At 35.9% G+C, this 21522-nt stretch overlaps 1 protein-coding gene across 1 annotated transcript in view; it reads right to left on the reverse strand.

The window, feature by feature from the left end:
• LOC149409556 (uncharacterized) overlaps positions 1 to 21138 on the reverse strand; it is a 35240-nt gene extending 14102 nt beyond the window's left edge. The window contains exons 1-3 of the mRNA XM_089649640.1: positions 20688 to 21138; positions 8210 to 8362; positions 243 to 3572 (exon numbers count right to left, since the gene is read on the reverse strand). Coding sequence (XP_089505766.1) covers positions 243 to 3572; positions 8210 to 8362; positions 20688 to 21014 — 3810 coding nt within the window. The 5' untranslated portion in view covers positions 21015 to 21138. The remainder of the gene's footprint in view (positions 1 to 242; positions 3573 to 8209; positions 8363 to 20687) is intronic.
• Between the last annotated feature and the right edge of the window lie 384 nt (positions 21139 to 21522).

Raw genomic sequence — 21522 nt, forward strand, 5'->3', positions numbered from 1 at the left:
TTATGTAAGCATTGTCATCGACAACGAGTCTTTCTGCCTAGTGTCAGCTCGATCAGATGTCGGGAAGTGGGTTAATCTCCGCTTCCAAGATTTTCTTTCATTCAAAATAAAAATTCCAATCGATGTATTTAAAAATAAATCACCCTCATGTAGCATGATAAATGCGAGACACAGCATACAAAGCGATAAAACAAAAACCACAGCCAACATGCAAAATAAAAACTACAAAAAAGTAAACCAACCTTCTTGCGCTTAGTACCCTTCTTATCGTCATGTTTGACTTCATCGCTTTGGCTTTTGCCTAACTTCTGTTCATTGATCTTCCTTAATCGATTCAGCATTATCGGCTTGGGAGCGAAGGCAAAACTCTTGAAGCTTCCGACGATTGGCTTTTCCGACGGCAGCTCCAGATAATTATCAGACGGGACTTCAAAATTGAAATCCGGAACGACTTCTGGATCTTTTGGGGTTGTATCTTGATGCACGGGACTCCCTGGATCGAACATGTCGCTCAAAAAAGGTATGCTAGCTGGTTTTTTAACGACTTCTTCCACGTCGCAATCGATGACTTCTCGTTGTCTTTCTTCCACAATTTGTAAGTCTCCCTCTTCAGCTATTTCATTCGGCTTTTCCTCCACTTCTGGGACTGCTTCAGCGCTTGCCGTAGATAAGTTTTGTATGTTTTGCAGCGCTCTGATGAGGTCGTTTGCGTTGATGTTTGCAAAATTGAAATTGCAAATTGATGGTGAGATATTAGGCGGTTCTGTTTGTACAATTTGCGGTGGTGGTTTGGAGAAATCTATCGGAGGCAAGGCGAAAACAGCCGGAGGATTGTTAACAGGTGTAGGTTTGATGTAAGCATCTGGCGATTTATTGTAAGTGTCTGGCGATTTGGTATAGGTGTCTGGCGGTTTGGTGTAAACGTCTGGCAATTTATTGTAAGCGTCTGGCGATTTTGTATAGGCATCTGGAGGTTTGGTGTTAACATCTGGCGATTCATTGTAAGGGTCTGGCGATTTGGTACAGGTGTCTGGAGGTTTGTTGTAAATATCTGAAATTTTATTGCAAGCATCTGGCGATTTGTTGTAAACACATGGTGATTTTCTGTAAGCACCTGACAATTTGTCGTAAGTGTCTGGCAGATTGGTGCAAGCATCTGGCAATTTATCGTAAGTGTCTGGCGATTTGTTACAAACACCTGGCGATTTGCTGAAAGCATTTGACAATTTGTTGCGAGTGTCTGGCGATTTGGTGTAAGGATCTGGCGATTTATTGTAAGTGTCTGGCGATTTGGTGTAGGCGTCTGGCGATTTGTTGTAAATACCTGGCGATTTGTTGTAGGCATTTGACGATTTGTTGTAGGCATTTGACGATTTATTATAAGAATCTGGCGATTTGTTGTAGGCATTTGACGATTTGTTATAAGCATCTGGCGATTTGTTGTAAGAATCTGGAGGTTTGGATACAGACGCTGGAGGTTCATTAAAAACTTCCGGGGGATTGTACACGGTAGCTGTAACCGAGGAGTTGTTGATGACAATTGGAGGTTTAGTCAAAGCAACTGGAGATTTAATTACAGCATACATTGGTTTGGTTGGAGAAACACAAGGTTTGGCCGAAGCAGCTGTATATTTGGTTACAGCAACTGGAGATGTGTGCGAAACGAGTGTAGGTTTGTTTACGGTCACAGAAGGTGGTGGTTCGTTGAATACAACTGGAGCTTCGGCAACAAAAACTGGCACTTGGGTCACAATTGCCGGAGGCTTGGTAACAAAAACAGTTGCAGGAGATTCAGTATCCATTGGTTGGCACATGACTTTAGTAATGGTGGTTATATTCTCCGTCATGTGGTCCTGTACTCTTTGCGGTTCTTCCGCAGTCTCAGTCACCATGGGACCGATATTGGGTGCAGCCGGTGGTGTCCTCAACATGGTCCTATCAGAAGCGCCTCCATCCGAAGAAGAATCCTTATACAGGTCATCTTCTTCGGGTAAATAATCCTCGAACATGGGTAACTTAAACACGGGCTTCTTCGGAGAATCTTTCTTCTTAATAATATCGAATATATCAGGTTTTTGTGGACTGACGGTGGCTTTAATCGGCGAGGGCATTTTAGAAATTTGCAGCGGCTTAGCACTGCATTCCAAAATCACATCATCAGCATTATCATCATTGAAGAATTGATGATTTCTCTTCGCCATGGCGGGATTTATCTTTGTCGGGATATATTCTAAAACGAGCTCGTCGATGCGTTCGGCGTTATTACCACTGGATGTCATGCTTTCGTAAATACGTCGCATGGCCACACTCATGTTTTTCGTACAACGTTGCGCATTAGAATTATTATTGCAAGCTTCGTCGTTCAAAATTTTAACCTTTTCCTCACGGGCGAATTTCGGCAACGGCAAATTGATAAAATTTGATGCTACCGATTGAGATGGCTGGTATTTGGGAATTTCTTTCGGCACGGTATACAGTACAGGAACCACAGGACTAGATTTCTTAACACTCTCTTCTTTCCCGTACATTTTTTCGTAGGAATCAGTTTCGGAAGCGTTTCCATCGCTGCTATATCTATCGCTTTCAGAAACAATGTCTTCCAAAACATTTAACAAGGGATCAATTGGTTTTGGCGGTGATTTTTTCTCCTTTGGTACATTCGGCATCAAGAACTGCCCAACCTCTGGCGCGACTTGTTTACTTTCATCTTTGTTAGCTTTAGCAGCAAGAGGAACATCATCATGAAAATAGATATCTTCGGAGAATTGAGATTCGGGGATTTCCACTCTAACTGGGGACTTGGCAAAGTTTGCGAGGTCCGATCTCACAATGGTCAACTCGGGAGTGACGGATATGTTATTATCCTCAGTGGTATATTCTTCATGGTTGTCTTCGAGATTCTTGCTGTTATTTAGACAATTCATGCCTGTGTATTGTACCTGCGTGGCGACCAGAAACTTTTCGCCCTCTTCACGCGAGTTATCAGACAAAACGATCGGTTCGTGGAGGGAAGGTTTGACTTTTTGCTTTTCCTCGCTCAAAACAATGACTTTATTAAACGTCGGCAAACTTGTCCTGTTCGATTTCCTCGGTAGTTCTTCACTTTCAGAAGTGCTGCTATCGGTAGTGTCTCTCGGCGGGACATTTTTGTAATACCGCAAGCGTTTACGTCGGTTAAAACGGCCGGAAAGCACGTTAGCATGATTGCGATTAATACTGATCAAATCTTCGTCATTCTTGTTGGAACTTTGGTAAGTTTGAAGCGTTGGATCGTCTTCAACGTAGAAGTGCTTATCAACGAGGCACCCGTTGTAAAGCAGACGCTGGCGCCAGGCAAAGATAGTTTTGAAGTCGGGGGCAGGCTTATCGAAGGTATTTTGGAACTTCTCGGAGCTGAGGCGGCAGTTCTGGTAAGCGAGGGCCCAGGCTGCGGCCGTCACCCGCTCCTGCAGGGTGTATGTGACCTCGAAGTTCTCGTCGCGGGTCTTCCCGGAGAAGCGGTACTTCAGCTCGTTGGTGGAGGAGACCCGGTTCTCCATGATCAGGGTGCGGGGCCGGGATGTCACCATCACCTGCCGAGAGCAAAAGTCCCATCTTTAGTCACATCTTGTTGTTGCTTTTTTGCCAACTCTCTCATTGCATGGGGGACATTCAAACACACCGGCACCCGAATCGTTGCAAAATAAAAATAACACACGATTGTGGCACATTCTTTATTTCAACAAATTGTGACACTAATTAATTTCAAATCTAATTTAACCTTATGTAAGCGCTGTCACAGTTGACAGTGGCCGAGTTGACAAACGCGTTGGATTACCACTCAGGAGTCATGGGTTCAATTCATCTGCTGGCCAAGTCTTCCATCAGTACACAGCAACATCTTCCGCATATAATGATGGTATTATGAATTTGTCAACTATTGTCAGATTATTTGTGACTACTTCAGCCTGGCTTTGATTTCACACTGAATTTAATTGAATAAATTATATATTTTTTAAACTAGCTGTACGCCTTGCTATGGCTCAGTCTGTCTGTGCAGATAGAGAAACAATAGCGCATGGTGACATCTATATAATATAGGTATACAAAAAACATACGCGTATTCAAATGCAACGCTGTGTCGAAATTTCAAAGCAATCGGTGGTATTTAAGAATTGTAGCAGTTCACTTTTGCCCCGCTACTTTTATGGAATGCTTTACACAACTCTATCTAAATACCGCTTTCCTCTATGGAACTCGCGCTCTATGTTGGATCGCAGGGAGCCAGATGACAAAACTTTACAGAAGAGCAAGTACATGGCCAGTACCAAACGGGCAGCCTTGGAGCGAAGTCGGGACAACGGGAAGGGTTTGAGCAACTGCTCCAGACGACAAACTTTACGGGAGATTTTCGATGGCTGAATTAGCTAGCTTGCAGTAATCGCTGGTCATCGTGTTAATCTTAATAAATTTTACAGTTCTTCACTAAGAGCTGTATGGCGCCCATCTGTGAATCAGGTCAGACAATAATCTTTGTATACATTTGTCACAAATAACTGTAAATTGCTACCGTTAATTCCTACCGTCCTTGCGATCTTCGTTTGCAGCCCACACCCTTGAGAATATGTAAAACATGCTAATTTTGAGAGTCTCATGTTTCTAAATGTAGTTAACTTCGTCTTTCTTTTATTCAATATCAAAGCAAACCCTTTCTGTCAGTAATCCTATTATGTTACAATGGCGACCAATGTGTCAAAACTAATATTAGCCTAAATAATTGCGTTACAATGGCGCCCAACGTGTTGATCCCGGTTGGTTTTTATAAATTTAACTATGGTAGCATTTTATCTGTGGGTAATTTATTGTTTCTCCGTTTCTCGGGGCAAAAGTTAACTGCTACAGAATTTGAATTTATATTTGCCTAGATAAAATTACATATTTTACAGAATTGACAGGGAATTGCATTCCATAGAGGTTGTATTGTAAGGCTGTGCATGCCCCAATAAAAAAAGATCAATCCATGTTTTCTAGTAATACCCACTAAGTACGATGAACGTGCAACTTAAGCCTTGTATGAGAGAAAGTGCACAAAAGCGAGACAATTGCAGTATGCAGAGAGTATGAATGGTTGTCCAGTGTATCTTCGTTATCACCTGTCATCGGAGATAATATGTTGTGTTAATTACTAATAATTTGACTATTATTCCGCCATCCCAAAACCACAGTAAAACCGTAATGTAAAGGGCGAAGAATCTCAGAATATTAATTTAAATGTCAAATTTTTTATTCGGTCTTTTCATTTTTTATTAAAGCTAAGAATATGTTAATAACTTTGTGTCACTTCAAAAAACGTCAAAATAATTTCACTGTCGTAAGTTTTCACTAAACACCACTTTTTCACATTCACTAAAAAAATAGCGAATATTCTAAAAAAAGAAAAATTAAGATAATATTTATTATAGTTGAATAACAAAAAAAAAAAACTACAAAATTAAGATAACATTATAGTTTGATAACAATAAAACTACAAAATTAAGATAATATTATAGTTTGATAACAATAAAACTACAAAATTAAGATAACATTATAGTTTGATAATGAAAAAACTACATCGTTAAGATAATATTATAATTTGATAAAAAAAATCACATGATTAATAAGGGCTACTAACGATTTTCGCTGTGAAAACCGCACAAGAGTCCCAACTGCTCCTAGCTGTGCGGAGCCAGAGATACTATGGCATCCCCAATCAAGGAATGTTGTGAGAATAATGAGAGTGGGCAAGTGAAGGAGATGTAGTAGAGGAAGTTTGAAAAGTACCTGGCTATTCAGATCTGGTCACCAAACACGATGCTAAAGTCGTTTCAAGCAACATTTCGATTCTCAACGGCGTTGTTTCACCAGGGTGATACTAACAGTACCACAAGACAAACAAAAGCACGGACAAAATTATAAAAGCATTCAAACACATACACAGAAAAAATTTAAAAGACAGCAAAAATAGTAACTGTGAATAAAAAAGTTATTATAAAATTACATATTTTTGTTAAGACGTAATTCAATGACATTACAAAACTTACAGACATTTCCAAGCGGCAAGCAGCAAACATGGTAATAAGGAACTCCAGTGAAAAATATAATGGCTTTAACCTTCCAGCGGGCGCGTGAGAAATTTTCCTTGAACGGGCGCTTGTAAATTTTACGTCATCGAGTTTTTTCCATGTAAGTGGTGTTTTCTTTATATAAATGTTAGGGAATTTTTTTAATGTTATGAAAAATGATAAAAAACAGTATTTAAATTTTTTTTTGACTTTCTCAAAAGTTTTATCGTAGTTTTAATTAAAGTTAAAGGAACTAACACAAGGATTAAACTCTTAGTTAAAAAAACCAGTTTTGTGTTCAGAATGCAACAATTAAATATTCCTTCCAAGGGACTTGCTCTTAAACTGCTGTGAACTTATAAATGTATTTAAAAAACATTTTTTTGTCTGACTGAGGATTGAACCTTCTTCCCCAGGGGGCTGGAATCAACTGTGCTTACAGTTACGCCAAATATCAATTGGGTAGGACCGACATTTATTTCATATATTAACTGCTGTAATGGCATTCAATTTTAGAGAAATGCATATATGTTTGCCAGTGTGTGCGTGATTGCCACCAAAAGTTGACAGAACGCATTGTCATCGACAACGAATCTATCTGCCGAGTTACAGCACAACCGGATGTCGGGAGAGGGTTAATTTCCGCTTCCGCAGATTTGCATTCATTCATTATCGAAAACCATTGAGTGATATTCAAATAAATGTATTTAAAAATTACAAAAATAAGAGTGTATTGTGTTAATAATATGAAGCAAAAAGGAAAAAAAATATTTTGCAAGCAAGATTCTAGTAAATCAAATGGTTACCAGACAAAACAGAACATGATAAAAATAACAAGTTAGGTTAGGTTTGGTACCTACCTTGATATACAGCAGTCAGAGGTGATACTGGCAGAGGAAGGATGCAAATAGACTGAATGCTGTAGAAATGAGATCCCTGAGGCGTATGTGTGATTAAACCATGTACGATTGTGTGAAAAATTGTGTGCTTCGCAGAAGAATACAAGGCTGATGTTAGTGTAACGGGTGTTTGGGCATGTAGAACGAATGAACACAGAAAGGAGAATATATGACCCGAATGTAAATGGTAACAGTCGGGGACGCCTGAGGCAGACACGGCACTATCGGGTAAACCAAATACATGAGCCACAAAAGTTAATCACGATAACTCGTTGTTAAACAGAATCAATTTGAATATTGACATATTTAGCATCAATGAAGCTGCATTTAAATGGCTACTTCAAATCGCCCACATTTTGGACAGCGTAACCTCGTCATTGTTTGCAAATTGGCCAAAATATGGCCAAATAAGGTCCAGTTTTTTTTCTAATGTTTTACCCATTAGAAAAAAAAAACATCAAATTTTTTCATACATCTACCAATCATTATCAAGCATCAAATATGTTCTACCTCGGTCAGTTTTAATTTAGGTCCGAAAGGGTAAAAAAAAAAAAAGGCACGGTAGCGCCGCAACCGTGACCGAGACCAGAGACGGAGGCAGAAGACCGTAACCGGTACTTGTCATTTCGCTTTGTATGGGGACCAGTTCGCGCGTGCAACCGAGACAGACTGGAGACAGCAAGACAGTCTCCGCCCCGGACCAGTAATGTCTCGCGTCTCGCTTGAGAAGCACGTGTGTTTATTGTAAAAAATACTGCTATTTCTGACGAAGACTGTGAGAAGCTGATTGAACCAATCAGACAGCATCCTCCAATATACAATGCTTCACTTGTCAAGATAAATAACAAAAATTAAAAATATTATATGACAAGAAGGTACTTTGTCGCTTGTCTGAATTCTTGACATAATCAGTTCTAATTTTAAAAATGATACTTAAATTCAAAACAAATTTGAGTTTCCGAGCGGTCTCGGTTTCCACCCACACTACATGCAGAAGAGACCGGGACATTTGTCGCGGTCTCCTGTCTCCGTGTCTGGTCGCGGCGCAAACGCAAACCGCCGCCTTAAGGAAAGGCAGGGCCTGTAACGACTGTGGTTCTCAACCCAAATAGGACGAGGGGAAAAAGATGAGATGAGACGCGATTTATCTGTTATTCTTCTTCAATGTTCTGTTTTATCATTGAACCAAATCAAGCGTATCGTAAAAACAAATCGACTAAATCAACCAACCTTGTCCTGCGAGGAGCCGCAATCCTTTAGTTTCCGCTTCTTCCTGCGGCCGAATTCGTCGTATTCATCGTCGTCCGAGTCCCGCTTGGGACGGTACTCAACGGTGCCCCGCTCGTTGTAACCCCCGCCGTAACCGGTACGCGCCTCCACCTGCTGAATATCACACGCAAATGGTGAATGGACAAATAACACAACACTTATTTTTAATTGATAATTTTTGAAACACTGTAACAGTTATATAAAGTACAGGGTAATGAATGAAAATACAAAAAAAAAAATCGCCAAAGCCTGTACGTGGGTATTATAATAATTTTTTACATATATATATTATTTATATACTTTTCATATTAGAACTGATAGAATGCAGATGGCGTGGAAAATATTTTACATTAGTCATTACATTACATTCGATTTCAGAGAAATTCGCTATGTTTGAAAGTATTTCAAAATAAAAAACTGTTCTTGAAAGCAGATGAACGACTCTTTCAGATTATAGTATTATAAATTGACATATGTATTTAAAAATATTAAATTTTGCATGCAAAACAAAAAATGTTTTTAAAGTCGCTTATAATAATAATATTTAGACTAGCAGTTAAAAACCCGCTCCGCGGGTTTTTTTCTGCTAGGCCCTGCGGGCGGCACTTCGTTGGGCTTCGCCCATTTTAAGTGATATTAACAACAGTTACATTTAATAGATAGATATTAGGACATTCACATAGAGAGGGTGAGTATATATATTGTTAAAACACGGAACAGGAAGGAGTTAATTAATAATAACATGCTAAATTTACGCATAATAAGAATGACAGTTGTTTGAATAAATGAAATTTTACGTATTTGTGATGGATTATTTCAAATGAAACACTATTATTGACTACATGTCTACAACTGATATTAACTGTTATCTTAGGTACCTAATATAATTAGCTCATAGGAGACTTGCAGTGCTTAAATATGTGTTACAACCGTCAATGTCTATAAGTTGAATCAATATCGTTTAGTTTGTCACCATTAAAGATAGTTATAAAAAAGTTGACTTAAATAATAGATTATTACATATTTATTAATTGTACCAGTGTTTATGAATAAAAGGAGGGGAATTGTGCGATGAGATTAGCAGTCGGTTTAATTAAAAGGTGTTAATTTTACTCCAACTGGTGGTAATTCTTTACCTACAACTTTTACTGTATCTAATAAAGTTTAAAGTTAGATTATATATACAACATCATCAGGAGAGTAAAAATTTATATATAAAGGTAGATTATTACAATATAGCGCCCCTGAGGTGATATCTCACAAAAGCGGCGCTATGCAAATTGTCCAATAAATGAAAAAATATAATGTTTACATTTTATTGTGTATACACCGAAGTCAAAAATTAAATATAGATTGCAATTGGGAAAGAAGAAGTGGAAGGAGGGGGAGGGGTAACAGTAGGCTGGGTTTATAATAATTAGGAATTACAATATCGTTAGACGGGAAAGACCAGTTGAGTGGGAAAATATTTAAAAGAGAGTTTATAAAAAAATTCTTGTTAATTATATCTGCTTTTATATTAACATGTTTCCTCATTTCTAAAATTTCAAAATTATTTATAGTGAAGTATTTTAAGACCTGAAAAAAACAAATAGCATATAACCATAAAACAATATATTCATAAGACAAATAGCATTTAATAACGGTTATTCTAATAAATTGATAGTTGAAATACTAAATAAAAAAATTAAACATATTCTCTTCAAACGGTCTTTGAAATAGTGAATCTGAGTTTGCAAATCATCTTTTGAATAATGATCACACTTTCGATAAAAAAAATCAGGTCTTAAAATACTTCACTCAGGATATAAAGCACCGCAAATAAATAATTTTGAAATTTTAGAAATTAGAAAACATGTCAATATAAAATCAGTTATAATTAATAAACAAAAAAAATATAAATAATAATGAAAAATTCCATTACAAAGTGATAAGCTTCCAGAAGAAATCTTCTTAGTAAACGCTTGTTAATCGTAAGTAGTCAAATATTGTGAGCTGCATATTTAAATATTCGCGCCATTCATTTGGTTCGTTTTTAAACCGCCAGAGGTGCGCTCTCTGTCGGCCATCTATAGCCGTGCGTATCGGCCATTGAAGGGACGCGTGATTTTTTTTATAAACGTCAAGCATAATCACGTAACTGTGGATAATTTTCATTGTAATGTAATTAATCCAATGGATTATGAACTTTCTAAAACATATTTTCTTCGATATTATCCAAAAATTATATGAGCAGAAACGTTGCTTTTGAAGAAATCTCGTATTATTATGAGGCGATCCTATTTTAGTATGAAATCGTGTCTTAACTTTCAAGTTAGCGGAATTTAACCGAAACAGACAATTTAAATTTGACCAATCAGAGGGCCTACACCGTCCAGACGCTGGAGTATTAATATTATCAGATGATTTGTATAGCGCCGTTTAAATATATAATACATTTTTACAATGATCTATGTTAATACTAACTATATATGGAGATAATATACAGTACAATACTACTTACATTGTAGGTCACTTGAGATTAACACTTAATTAACATTAACTAATTGTTTACTAGCGAAATTTAGATACAGGATTTAGGACATAATTGGATATAATTAGACTTTCTTTCAGGAATGGTATATTTAATCTAAGGGTATGACAGCTTAAAAAGGTGAGTTTTTAGTTTAGACCTGAATTCTGTTAGACTTGTTATGATTTCGGCCTAGATGCTCAGAAAGCGCGATCATCAAACTTAGTATTTGGCTTGCGCTTAGGTTCCATCAGTCTGCCTTCAGCTGATTATGTTGCTGATATAATAGTTGACTGCCTCAGACCAGTCGCTCACCGATGGTTTTCAAAAAATATATTTAACGGGTAGACCCTGAAATGCTTCGATATTGCTAATGTCTTTCTTGGACGTCTCGTACTTCTACCATCATCAGAGGCGGATTTGCAGTCTTGGCCGCCCTAGGCCCCAGACCATGTAGCCGCCCCTTTCTCAGTACCCATCATATTGACCAGGAGTATCCAAACTTTTCAGTATGTTCCTAGGGTCAAAACCGTTTTAATTTTCGCTATTTCGTACGTAGAATATTTGGGTACTTAGGAAGTAATTTCTTGTTATCATCTGTGACTTTTTTGTCACGATTGGCCGCCCCTAATATCTGGCCGCCCTAGGCCCGGGCCTACATAGGCCTAAGGGCAAATCCGCCTCTGACCATCATGTAGAATCACCTCCCGAAGTTTTAAACTTTAATGAACACTTTAACCCCGGACATTCTATATTATTATGGATCAGGGATGGCCAACAGGTAAACTGCGGTCTACCGGTCGACAGCAAAGCTGATTTAGGTAGCCCGCGAGAGTAAAATAAGAAAATATGACAAAATAACATTATCCACGTAAAATAAGAGTTACTAACGATGATTCCATTGAAAGGGCAAACCAGAGGTGAAGATATCTATAGATCTTTTGAGTGTTTTGTTGAAAAAACTGAATTTCCGATTCACAAACTAGTTGCTATCACGATAGATGGAGCACCCGCTATGGTGGGACAAAGAGTTGGTTTTATTTTGTTGTGCAAAAATGATGACAACATTCCAAGTTTCACCAACTATCACTGCATCATACACCAGCAAGTTTCGTGCTATAAAATTCTCCAATCGGATAATGTTATGAAAGTTGCCTTTAAAATAGTTAATTCTATTCGAGCCAGAAGTTTGCAAAGGCGACTATTTCGAGCTCTTCTTGAAGAGACTGCATCCAAACTCTCAGATCTTTTGCTACATACAGATGTCAGGTGGCTTAGTTGTGGTGCCTTTTTGAAGAGATTTCAACAATTACTGCCAGAAATCAAAACATTTATATGTTCGAAAGGAGATAATATACCCTTCCTTTGTGACATAACAGAAAAACTCAACGAATTAAACCTGAATCTTCAAGGGAAAGACAGAACCGTCATTGACATGATAACTTTGATTAAAACGACGCGAACTAAAAACTTATAAAATCATGGAAGAAGAATGTATGCAAAATTCAAATCGAGATTTTAAAACTTTCGCTGAACAGTTGGAAAATTTGCACCTGGAGTTAGAAAGAAGGTTTGCGGATTTTGCCCCTCTCGAAGAAGTACTAAGTTTCATGGTATTCCCATTTAATGAAAATATTGATATTGACAGCTTAACCACTCAGAACATTAGAACGTCAAAAGACGTAAATATGATAATAGCGGTCAAGACATTAGAACGTCTTTTCACGTAAACGCGCGAGATCTTACAAAAATCGATTTATTTCCATCACTAGTATACGGATTGCCATGATTTAAAAAACAGAGTATCGATAATGAATAAAGCTAAGCGTCTGTATTCGAGAATATCTATGGAACGTAGAGGTGCATTATCTAAGCCGATTGAATCTGTCATCTTGTTCGTTCATAATTTATTGTATTTCTAAATAATTTATTAAAAATATTTTTGTTTGGACGGTTAATATTTTGAGGTGACTAATAGTTTTTAATTATATTTCTTCAATATATGTATAAAGTGTTATTTCTTTATGATAAAGTAAGTATAAAAGTACATTTTTCACGGCTTTGAAATAATGGTAAGCGATTTTTACATATTTTTGACGTTTTCATAAAATGTATATTTAGAAACGCAAATATTTACGTATAACAACACAATGCGATAGTGGATTTCATAATCTTTCCAAAACATTTTTTAGAATGAGGCTACGTTTCCCAAAATGTGAGTTATGAAGCTTTTAGCAAAACTCGTAAATAACACAAAAATTATCACGTTTTGACAGTTCTCAAAGGAACACATAGTAAATAAAAGTCTTTGTCTGAGAGGTTAACCGTTAAAATCGGTAACTTAACCGATACTGAATCTGTTGTGATCGAAGAAGAAATAATCAAAATGAGAAGCGACATATTTTTGAAAGCTAGGGCATCTGGTAGTACAGATTTTTGGAAACTGATTTGCAAAGAAAAGTTTCCATGCCTAAGAAAGGTAGCTTTATATTTAACCTTTTAAATGCCAGTAGGTAGAAGTGTAGCTGTGCACAGCAGGCCAAGAATGCGAGTTAACTCGCTCTTGGCACAGAAGCGGTTAACATGGTTTTTCGGTTCTACATATCTTTGCGAATCAACATTTTCAACGATGAATGCAATAAAAACCAAACATCGTTCCCGCATAACAGATGCCCACTTAACTTCGTATTTGCGAATCGCAGTTACTTCGTACACTCCTCAATATGATAAGCTTGTGGAGAATATGCAGTGTCAAACATCCACCCTAAAACGTAAAGCTGAATGAAAAAATTTTATATGTTACATTGCATTAATAAAATCTTACAAATTTATCACAAAATAGTTTTATTTTGTCACTTTTAAACTTTACCTTGCAGTCGACGCAAAGAAATAATTTTTAACGCAAGTAGACCGAACAGGTCAAAAGTTTGGCCACCCCTGTTATAGATGATGTTTGTTAAGAATTTCAAGAAAAATCAGTCTCAGTCAATTTCAGCCATGATTTGATATATCGTGATCAATGCGAAAAGACCTCCCATGCGTCAAAAAAGTAATTGTTCAGGAGCTAAAAACTGATTTTTAAGAATTACCTATTGTTTTTTAAAACATCAGTAATACGCATTGTAGTTTAGATGCTATAATACATTTAAAAGCGTATTATGGATGTTTTAAAAAACAATTTATAACTGTTGAAAAAAATCCTCGAGCTCCGGTGCTATACACTCGGTAAATATTTATATATTGTAAATATTTAATGCAATTCATAAATGCAAAAAACCTAAAATATGAACTCTGTGTGCAATATATTTACAGAGATATTTTAGTAATTAGAGACAACAGTTGACAGCACCGGCAAGGAAAGGTTAAACCACGAACTTACTGGTTTGTTAACCGGGTCAATCCGCACCAAATCATCCAGGCCATGTCACCCACCATCTCAGATTTTGATGAAACTTTAAATTTTTAATCCTTCCATATAGATAAGAAAATATACCAAATTTTACCTTCCTACCTCAACTCGTTTTTTTTTTATGGGCAGTTGAAGTTTGGGCAAAATAAGCGTTTTTACATATTCCGAGCACTCCGGAAGAGCTTGTACCTTCAATGAAAAAAAATTGTATCTTTGTCATTTATAGTGCAAATGCAATGAAAATTTTCAATATTATCAAGAAAACTATGCTGATTGCAGAAAAAAATAAATAAACCCTTTACATTTATCTACTTGACTTTAAAAAATTACCAAAAGTAATTTTTGGGACGGAAAAGGTACTTTACAAAAAAGCAATATCTCGGGAAGGTACAGTGTTAATGAAGTAATTTTTTTTTTTATTCATATCTACAAATAGCATAGAATCACATACAAAAATAAAATTCATGGCATTTTACTTGCTTCAATAAATAAAATCCATTTTAAACTTTTTTCAAACTTTTTGTAATTTTTTTTTATTCTTATCTACAATAAACATAGTACAACCTAAAAAAATAAAACTCCTGGTATTTTGTGTGCTTCACAGTGTAGAAACGTTTTTAAAATAAGAAATCTTTATCATACAGAATTGTTCTAGGTTTTTTTAAATCTAGATACAAAAATAAATAAAATCCATTTTAAACTTTTTTCAAACTTTTTGTGATTTTTTTTATATCTATTTTTAGTTTGTAATTGGGCAAGTTATAGTTTAGGTATATAGCTAGTAATATAGGTTGAATGAATGGACTAATATCAAAGAAACAGTCCTAGAGACAAGTCACTACATGGAAATGATGTATCTGCAACAAGAACAAGACAGAACATGAAAATTACTATCTGCCTCATCACTAAGTTTGCAGGATACGACATGCTTTGTTTCCTCTGACATGCTTAGTTCTGAGTCAGCTTCAAAGCAGTGATCATCTATATAAATACAGTAGTTGTTTCATGTTATGGTGTATGTTGTTAAAATGTCTCTAATCGAAACAAGTTTAGTTAAATGTAGTGTGGGACAACATAATGGTACTGAATGTCACAAAAAAAGTTATACTAAGTCAGAGAAATTAACGAGTGTGGATTTGTTAAGTGAATTTGAAAAAAAGCTTATTCAACAAAGAAGTTTTGTATCTACAGACTTGGTTTTCAACATTTGTGAGCACCACAGAATATTTAACTTAAATAAATATGAAACATTTCAAAAAGCTTGTTTTGACCCGTTCCAAAGCCACAAAAGGAAAATTACAAAAACTTTAAGAACAGTATCCTTGGAATTTTCAGAGAACATTAATACCATTCTAAAAGTAACTAATAAAGCAATCCCTGGACAAAAAAATTGTAATGCATGCAGAGCAAAAATTAGTAAGAGCCAAAACCTTAACAATGAAATTGAAGAGCTTAACACTTTTCAAGAAGACATAAGTGAAGTTGAAAATGTTTTAAACAAAGAAATTTTTTTACAAGAAATCAACACTTCTTTAACTGACATTGGAGAATCTCCATTTAAACTACATGCAATACCATCCCACAGTAAGTCTAGTTACGCTAAACGGAAGTTAGATTCTGCTTGTTCAACCTTAAAGAAAAAAGTAAGTAAAGTTTTAGAAAAAGAATTTTCCCCAGTAAAATGTGATGCAAAAATACCAAGATGTATTCAAGAAAAAGCTAATGACATGGACAGGCTTGTTGAGTTGGTTAAAAAAAAATTGGAAACACAAGTTACACGCCGTGAGAGAATTCAGCTTCTAACTCTCGCTCCAACTTCGTGGAGTAGAAAAAAGGTTGCTGAAGAATTCAGTGTTGGTGAATACTCAGTTCGTAAAGCACGAGAGCTACTAAATGAAAATGGTATCATTGCTTTACCTGATCCAAAAAAAGGAAAACCATTAGACCAAGGAACAGTTACTTTGGTTAAAAATTTCTACCAAAACGATGAATTTTCTCGTGTTATGCCAGGGAAAAAAGATAAAGTTAGCATAACCAAAAATGTTTATGAACAAAAAAGACTATTGCTTTGTAACCTGAATGAACTTTATGCTACCTTCAAGTTTGAATACCCTGCTTCAAAAATTGGGATTTCGAAATTTTGTTGGTTGCGTCCCAAATGGTGTGTGCCAGTAGGTTCTCCAGGCTCTCATTCTGTCTGCGTTTGTGCAATTCATCAAAATGTAGTGTTGCTTCTTAATGCTTGTGACAGTGAAGAAACGTACAATGATTTAATGGACTACTTAGTGTGCTCAAAGAACAATAGAGACTGTATGCTTCGACATTGCGATAAGTGTTCAACATCTAGTGAAAATCTTAAGAAACATTTGTTAGAAAAATTTTAAGAATGGGACCAAGAAGATGAAATTACATACAGTGCATGGGTAACTACTGATAGAACACAGCAGGTTTCAGTTACAGTTCCCTTTCATGAATATGTAGAACATCTTGTGAAGAGTCTTGTAAAACTTCTTCCTCATTCTTTTATAACAAAGTCTCAATCAAAATATCTCAAAGAGTCCCTAAAAGCACAGCTTCAGATAAATGAAGCTGTTGTGTTATTAGACTTCAGTGAAAACTTCTCCTATGTTATCCAGAATGAAGTCCAGGGTTACCACTGGACGCAAGACAGTTGTTCACTCCACCCAGTGGTAATTTACACTTGTGAAGAGCCTGGCAAAGATCTCACAGTGTCAAGCTTGTGTGTAATTTCAGATGACTTGTCACAGACATGATGTAAGTTTCGTTTACGAAACTCAAAAAATTGTTGCTCAATTTTTAAATCAAAAATTTCCCCAAATTCAAAGTGTTCATTATTTTACTGATGGTTGCGCAGCGCAATATAAAAACTGCAAAAACTTTTTAAATCTGTGTCACCATCAAAAAGACTTCAACTTGAAAGCATGTTGGTCGTTTTTTGCTACGAGTCATGGGAAATCTCCCTGTGATGGAATAGGTGGAACAGTAAAACGTCTTCTAACTAGAGAAAGTTTGCAACTTGGCCCTGGCAACACTATCACAACTGTAGACAAAACTTTTAAGTTTTGTCAGTCGAGAGTAGAAAATATATATTTTTACTTGCTGAGAAAAGAAAGCTTATTCACTTGCAGGCAACAATTACAGCAGCGTTTTTCACAAGCTAAAACAATACCAGGCACTCGAGGTTTCCACTGCTTTGTTCCTCTGTCTGAAAATGAAGTTGGCACAAAAAGGATAAGTTCAGATTCAGATTATGCTTTGATTTTTAACTTCAGTGGGGAACGAAATCGCTCTGAGCAACTAAGTATGGTACAAATTTGTACAAACTCTTATGTAGCTTGCGTATATGACAACCATTGGTTTTTTGGACTTGTGGTTTCCAAAGATGAAGACGAGTGTGATGTATCAATCAAGTTTATGCATCCTTTTGGCCCAGCTCCATCCTTTTACTGGCCACATCAAAAAGAAGATATTTGTTTTGTTCCACTACAAAATATTTTTAATATCGTTGACCCTCCCACAACAAAAGGTTCAGGAAGAGCTTACTACTTTCTTGAAAAAGACGTTCATCATGCTGATCAAAAGTTCAACCATCTTATGGGTCAGATCAAGAATAAAAGTAAAAAATGAACTTGAACATTTATTTGTAAACAATATTATTGTAATGTACTTTCATTTAACCTAATCCTACATTGCCTGTTTTATTTTTATTGTATTTGTTTTTTAAAGAGTTAACTTTGTATTGAAAAGAGTTAAAAAGTTGATCTTGTTATAAAATATTGCTATGGTGTATGCATTCAGGGTAAGGAACAAGGTACATTATTTTGTTGGTGCCTTAAGCTTACATTGCAAGCTTACCAGCATGTTGTAAAGGACCGAATAAGTTTGACTTTTTTTATTTGCAAATACAGTATCTAGATTTTAAAAAACTTGGAACAATTCTGTATGATTAAGATTTCTCATTTTAAAAACGTTTCTACACTGTGAAGCACACAAAATACCAGGAGTTTTATTTTTTTAGGTTGTACTATGTTTATTGTAGATAAGAATAAAAAAAAAATTACAAAAAGTTTGAAAAAAGTTTAAAATGGATTTTATTTATTGAAGCAAGTAAAATGCCATGAATTTTATTTTTGTATGTGATTCTATGCTATTTGTAGATATGAATAAAAAAAAATTACTTCATTAACACTGTACCTTCCCGAGATATTGCTTTTTTGTAAAGTACCTTTTCCGTCCCAAAAATTACTTAAAAAATTACTTTTGGTAATTTTTTAAAGTCAAGTAGATAAATGTAAAGGGTTTATTTATTTTTTTCTGCAATCAGCATAGTTTTCTTGATAATATTGAAAATTTTCATTGCATTTGCACTATAAATGACAAAGATACAATTTTTTTTCATTGAAGGTACAAGCTCTTCCGGAGTGCTCGGAATATGTAAAAACGCTTATTTTGCCCAAACTTCAACTGCCCATAAAAAAAAAACGAGTTGAGGTAGGAAGGTAAAATTTGGTATATTTTCTTATCTATATGGAAGGATTAAAAATTTAAAGTTTCATCAAAATCTGAGATGGTGGGTGACAAATCCAAAATTTTCTGGATGATTTGGTGCGGATTGACCCAACCTGAAAGATGCAAAGTAGACCCCCTGAACCATAATGTTTTTGACACATAGTATGTATTTTCGCATTGACTACGCTATATTATTTTTATTTTAAGAGTTAAGCTGCTGCCACACGCAAAGCTCACATCAACAGATAATATAAAGCACAATAGCGCTCGCCATACAATCCCATACAGACCCAACACACGTAAAAAGATAACGCGCTATAAGTGTAGTTCTGAACTTCGCTAACCGAATTTATTTTACGTAACCGCTCCCGACGCGATATTTGAAAAGTTATGCGTCCCCCTCTCCGCCGTAAAAAGGAGAGGGGGTCATTTTAATTACGGAGCTACCAACTAAGTTCCGTGTTCCCTTTGACAGCCATGACATAAGCAGCCTAATAATGCATTTCTTATTTATTATGTTAGCTCATATCGTCATGTGTGCTAGTAAATTTAGAAACATAAAAAAAAAACTTTATTTGGCAAACATACTTAACATATATTTAAAATATAAATATAATCAATATTTGAATTTGAAGTAAACAAATTTTCGCCCTTTCAAAATTAATCATATTTTTAACACAGTATGTTTATATGGTAATATCATTCGGTTTTTTGATAAAGTTGGACGGCCTGATACCTACATAGAGAAGCTTCTAGTTTGTTCGTTTGTTGATTGTTTTCAATTGTTTTCCTGGGTAATCTGGTTTGCTCTCGTCAGCTCTCGTGCTCTCTTCTCGTTCCCTGCCCTGGTGTTGGTCGAGCTATCCAACAGATCCAGCAATAGGCGACAAGTATCATCCATTTCGAAAACGTGCTCAAGCTGTCAGTAAGTAAAGTTGTCACTTAGACAGATGAAATTATGTTCCTCGGCCGCTCTCGAATTCAACTGACCCCCTCTCCTACCATAGGAAGAAATATTTGATAGCGTCGTGTGTCGGTAGAAAAGATGATGCGCTGTACATTAACTTTTGATGTGAGCTTTGCGTGTGGCAGCAGCTTTAATGTTTTGACGCAACACGGTCTCTTCAAAGGTTGTAAGTAGTGAATTTAATATTTTTTAGAGTCAATACAATTAATATGTGTTTGGGGTAATCTAGTTGCAATGGAGTAGGTACTGCATTCAAACAAGTGCTTTATCTTTGGCTAGAATGGTTTTTTGAAAATTGTTTGGACGCATGTAAATAAATATTAGACATTGAATGCTATAGGTTTGTCTTAGGTCCAAAATATGTATCTCTTTATTGGAACAATTTATGTCATACCATGAGTTAAAACAGGGCAAATATTATAAAACAAAGGACATGGTCCTCGGTGCACATAAAACCCCCATGGGCGTATACGAAGTGAAAATAAATTGATTGAAATGACTTTAGTAGTACTTGGGTAAATATTTACATAAATGAAAACAGTATTGCAATGTTAAAATGGCTAACAAGACAGATGCACAAATTTGCAGCCGTAGATTTGAAAACAAAGAGATAAACAGCCGTAGAAAGTGTTTATAAATGTAAAGAAGATTTAGAAGAATAGGAAATAATATAGAATTATCAACAAAACTTTCCATATAATAATAATAAAAGCAGTATTGTTATGTTAATTTGGCAGACAAAACTGATGTACAATATTTGCAGCTGTTTAGATTTGAAAACAAAGGGAAAATCAGTTGCATCTAGTTGAAAAGTGTTTATAAATGTAACGGAGAGTTGGAAGAATAGGATATAATAAAGAATTAACAAACTTATTGCAACGTAGTACAACGAATGCACAATATTTGCAGCGACTTAGATTTGAAAACAAAGGGAAAAACAGCCGCATCTAGTTGGGCAAGGAGTTTATAAAGGTAATGAAGAGCTAGAAAAATATTAAATAACATAGAATTATCAACAAACCTCTCCGAACTTGGGCGCATTACAAACATTGCAAGTTTGTCGTCGGGCCCAGTTGACATTAGCGCATTTGTTGCACTGCCAATCGTCTGCGCTGAACAGTCCCCTGGACTTGTCGGCCGCCGATTTGCCTATCTCCGTCCCCAGTTTCTTCTTGGATTTGATATCCACTCGCTCCTTGCCGCATCTGTTGCAGGAGTTTCTTCTGGCGAAGTTAACATTCCCGCAAACTACATCGGGACACATCCAATCGGTGTCTCCAACTCTGCCGCCCGAATTCGCCGGTTGCGCGGCGAACGGCGGTATCACTTTCGGGCTTTTATCACTCATTTTTAATGAAGTTTAATTATTAATAATGTCCTTATGGCTGACAGGAATGCTCCCGTTAGACAAATGTCTCACTGATTCGCGAATTTTCATCGAAATACGTAAATTTTCTCGCCGTCTCGACCGAGCGAACTGAAGCCAGAAAATTTGTTGCCAGTGGCTAAACTTTTTTAGACATGTAACGAAAAAATATTTTCCCTACTGAAGAGTAAGTAGCTACCCATGTACCCACGGACAATATTAATTTATTCGTTACGGGTTAAAATTTGTAATAAGTAAGTTTTAAAGAAATCATGCTATAATCAGATTAATTTATGTAGTTATTCGAAATGAATTGCCAATTGAGTGAGTTCATATATTTATTATTATCTAGGAATAATCATTGATAAAAACCTAAAATAGAAAGATCACATCTGCCATACAATAAAGAAAATTAGGAAATTAATTTATATATTCTTACGAATCAGAAATTTCTTATCAATGAAAAATCTATACTCAATATACTATTCAT

This window comes from Hesperophylax consimilis, chromosome 30 (assembly GCF_061612785.1).
Source record: "Hesperophylax consimilis isolate HC1 chromosome 30, BYU_Hcon_1.0, whole genome shotgun sequence".
Taxonomy (NCBI): domain Eukaryota; kingdom Metazoa; phylum Arthropoda; class Insecta; order Trichoptera; family Limnephilidae; genus Hesperophylax; species Hesperophylax consimilis.